The sequence below is a fragment of the Cebus imitator genome, unplaced genomic scaffold (assembly GCF_001604975.1).
Source record: "Cebus imitator isolate Cc_AM_T3 unplaced genomic scaffold, Cebus_imitator-1.0 Scaffold138, whole genome shotgun sequence".
Classification (NCBI taxonomy): Eukaryota; Metazoa; Chordata; class Mammalia; order Primates; family Cebidae; genus Cebus; species Cebus imitator.
In genome coordinates this window covers 4,584,836-4,588,731 of record NW_016107453.1, presented here as the reverse complement: position 1 = coordinate 4,588,731, position 3,896 = coordinate 4,584,836, and the positions used below count along the sequence as shown (strand labels likewise).

General features: G+C 37.9%; 1 protein-coding gene across 1 annotated transcript; it reads left to right on the top strand.

The window, feature by feature from the left end:
* Window positions 1-368: 368 nt before the first annotated feature.
* On the top strand, window positions 369-2,003 carry LOC108313529 (keratin-associated protein 24-1). The gene has a single exon (XM_017541954.1). It carries the CDS (start codon window positions 387-389, stop codon window positions 1,149-1,151), a length of 765 nt encoding a protein of 254 aa, XP_017397443.1. The 5' UTR covers window positions 369-386; the 3' UTR covers window positions 1,152-2,003.
* Window positions 2,004-3,896: the final 1,893 nt, after the last annotated feature.

The following is a 3,896-nucleotide window of genomic DNA, read 5'->3' as shown; positions in this document are numbered from 1 at the left end:
AAATACAGGTTCCTTGCTTTTTACTTGAGTCCTTGTGAATCTTTAAATAACCACATTGCAGAAGCCCGTAGACACATGAACTCTTGTTAACCTCTGATTGACAGATGAGAGTTTGCCTATTAACATGAAAATCACTATTCGCTGAAGCTATGGTCTACAGATGATGAGTGATAGGTGATGGTCAAAGTGATGATTATGGATACTTTGAAGAATTAGAATAAACTTATTTTTACATGTGTGAAAACATTAGCCTCTGTGGCTAAACAACACACTAATGAGATGTTGCTGTGTTATTGCCCCAAGCAGGGAGAAGGAAGTCTGGAGAAGCTTTTGACAGGTATAAAGTGTCCTAAGGCCACAGTCACCCTGCACAGTGACCACTGAGCATGCATACAGGCTCCATGTCTACTCTAGGCTATCCCGGGGTCTGCAGTACCACATCATACAGAACTCACTGCTATATCCCAGCGACTCCTTCTGTGGCTCTTAGCTCCAATGATGTAAGCCCTACCTTTGGACACTGCTTACCTAGTAGCTACCAAGGAAATCTCTGGCTCCTGGATTACTGCCAAGAATCCTACTGTGAAGCACCAAGCTGCAAACATCCCAGCTGTGAGCCCAAGACCTGCAGCATCGCTGGTTGTGACCCATCAGACTCCTCCGTGCCCTGCAACTCCCCATCATCAGGCCAAGTCTGCAGTGTCTGTGAAACCACCAACACCAGCCACAGCCCCAGCTGCAGCCCATGCACGCAGACCAAGGGGTATGTATGTGATTGCCACACACCCACTCGATGTGCATCCAAAGCCTGCCAAACCCTATGCAATGGTTCCAACTGCTTTGGACAACTTAACTGCTCATCTAAGAGTCTCCAAACTCGAAACCACTGCAGACTGAGTACTTTGGGGTATAAAAGCTACCCAAATCCTTGCTTCATACCCAGGTACTCCTCACCATTGTGTTATATTTCCAACATCAGCCAACCCCAAAGCTATTTAACGAAAAATTATCACTATTCAAGCTACAGGCCTATGAGCTGCCGACCTCTGAGCTATTTATCTAGAAGCTTCAGGTCTTTGAGCTGTATACCCAGTACCTTTCCTCCTCTGAGGTACTTATGCAGTGGTAGCAGACCTCTGCAATGCTATTGACCAACTTACAGAATTTATAGCAAGTGGAAATTGCCCAGTGAAGAAGATTCTACTAAGTAGTAGAATGTCTAATTTTCTGCTGAATCACTTTATTCATCCTAGGAATCTTGTTACATTAAGTTCAAATATAATCCCCAGCTTATTAACTACAGCCAGTATCACCTGCTAGCTTTTTTTTCTATTTGTTCTGTTATTGCTCTTGGTACTAAAAGCTGATCCTGAAGGTAACATCATTATTTCTGAGATCTATTACAATGGACTTACCAAAGAGATTCCATTTGAAATACAAGCATCACCAGCTTTCTTACTTTGGCTGTCACTGTCACGTGTCTGACAGTGTGATTATCACCTACCTTTCCTGATGAAATGGGGCCTCCATGGTTTGACTGCGGATTCCAGCATGCAAGATCATTCAGATGGTTTTGTTTTCAATAATATTTTTGTCAATTACCTAACCAGCACCTTACTAATAAGGCTAGTGATAACATTATCTTGAGCATAATATGTTGAAATATTTTATCCGTTCCCTACTGACTGATTGTAAGAACAGGCAAATAGCAATGGCGACTGGAGCTCATAAATAGAAGACTTTGGCAAATCATCTCTTCCAAAGAAGCCATAAAACAGGATTCATTGCTACTCAGATTTTGTTCTCCATGCCTGAGAAAAAGCCCCAGAATTAGCTAAAACATGAACATTATTTGTTGAAAGAGCAAATACTGTTAGAGACTCTTTACAATTATTGTTAATCTATGTTCAGAATCCTCCTATCATCCTGCCTTGCCAATTTATTGCATTCTGACTTTGGAAAATGTCCTAGCTCCTAGTTAATAAACAAATTTCTGTCTGGAAGTAATGGTTTTCTTTATGCTTTATTTCACATTTACTAAAATTTCATCCATGTTCTGGGCAATATGCATAGCATTATCAAAATGCTGCTTTCCTGCCGTTTAGTTAAGAGTTTAAATTAAAATATAAAGAAGGGGCTGGACGCAGTGGCTAATGCCTGTAATTCAAGCACTTTGGGAGGCTGAGGCGGGTGGATCACCTAAGGTAGGGAGTTTGAGACTAGCCAGACCAGCGTAGTGAAACCCCCATCTCTACTAAATGCAAAAAAAGTTATCTGGGCTTGGTGGTGTATGCTTGCAATCCCAGCTACTTGGGTGTCTGAAGTGATAGAATCCCTTGAACCCAGGAGGTAGAGGTTGCAGTGAGCCACGATTGCGCCACTGCACAGCAGCCTGGGTGACAAGAGTGAAACTGTCTCAAAAACAAAAAAAAAGGTAGAATATGGAATCCCTAGCTTCTGACTTGTTTTGTTCTGTTTTTAACATATGTTTATCTCACCTAGAATGTCTGCAATAATATTGATATATAGAAATTTGGAAATATTTATAAAATAAATCAATTTAATAAAGAGTACATAGAGTATTAAATGTATATATATTTCTCAGCATAGTAGTCTATTTATTGGTTTTGTAGATAAGGTTTGAGCAGTTAAATAAATTTAATATTGAACCTCCTAGAAGTGATTTAACCTCTATAACGTTATTATCCAAAAAATGAAAATAAAATAATCTATTTGAGTGGTAAAAACAACATGGTAAGTCCCCTAAGCGTTTTTGTAAATAAAAAGCAAATCATAGTTAAAGAAAAATAAAATGATCTCCAGAGATGGGTGTAATTGAAGTCTGAAAGGATGAGGAAGAATCCTCAATATCAAGAGTCAGTGTTCAAAATTAAGCATAAAAATATTTTATTCACTGTTATTCACTAATACTTATTTATTCACTAATATTTTATTCATTTTTTCAGCAGGACTACTGTGTATACAAAGGGCTTTAGAAGAAATATTAATGCACTGCTTCTGCTTGAACATGTCTGGGGATAATCAAGTCACTCCTTTGTGAATTTGTTCCATTTTCAGAGAATTCTATTTGTTGAAAATTTCTTCTTTAGATTGAGAAAAATTCTTATAGTTGTCCTTAGCAGTGATCTATTGACCATAGAGGACCAGTTCACTTCCTTTAACCTAGGACAGGTGTTCAAGTATTTGGAAATAATTACTATGTGTCCCAGATGGGCATTCAGTTGTCCAAACTAAACATACATTTTTTTCCCCTTTACAAAAGTTAATGGTAAACTTATTCTTTGAGACACTGAGTGAGACTCTTTGGGGATATCAAGATTTATAGATTCTGTTCTCAAGAGCTATTCCGAAGAGTCATACATTGAAACAAACATAATACTGTCTTGACTATTTTAAGTACTATATAAAAACTTCAGGGGAAAGAAAGAAGATCACTTTTTTTTTTTTTTTGGCAAGACTCTGGCAAGGAAGAAGATTGTTCCTTCTTGAAGAATAAGAGAATACTCAGGGGAAGAAATGGCATGGAAGTGACATCTGCCTGCTGAGGTTACTAGGGTATGAGTATTCAGTGGAAAAAAAAAAGGGTGAGGTGATAGGCAAATTTAAAAAGAGGTGTAGTTAAATTTAAGTAGAGAAAAGAATGTCTAAACTAAAAAAGAGAAAATATAAGACGTTACCTTAAAGACTTTGGATAGGAAAGATTTTTTTTCAAGCAACTACAAAGAAACAAACAATAGTTGTAAAATAAAAGATTAGCAATTATGCCTACACCAAAATGAAAAGCTCCTGGTAATACAAGACATCAAAAAGAAATTAAAAATAAAGCAAGAGCATGTATAGGGATAGGGGATGATAATGGCTAACAGAATTCCATG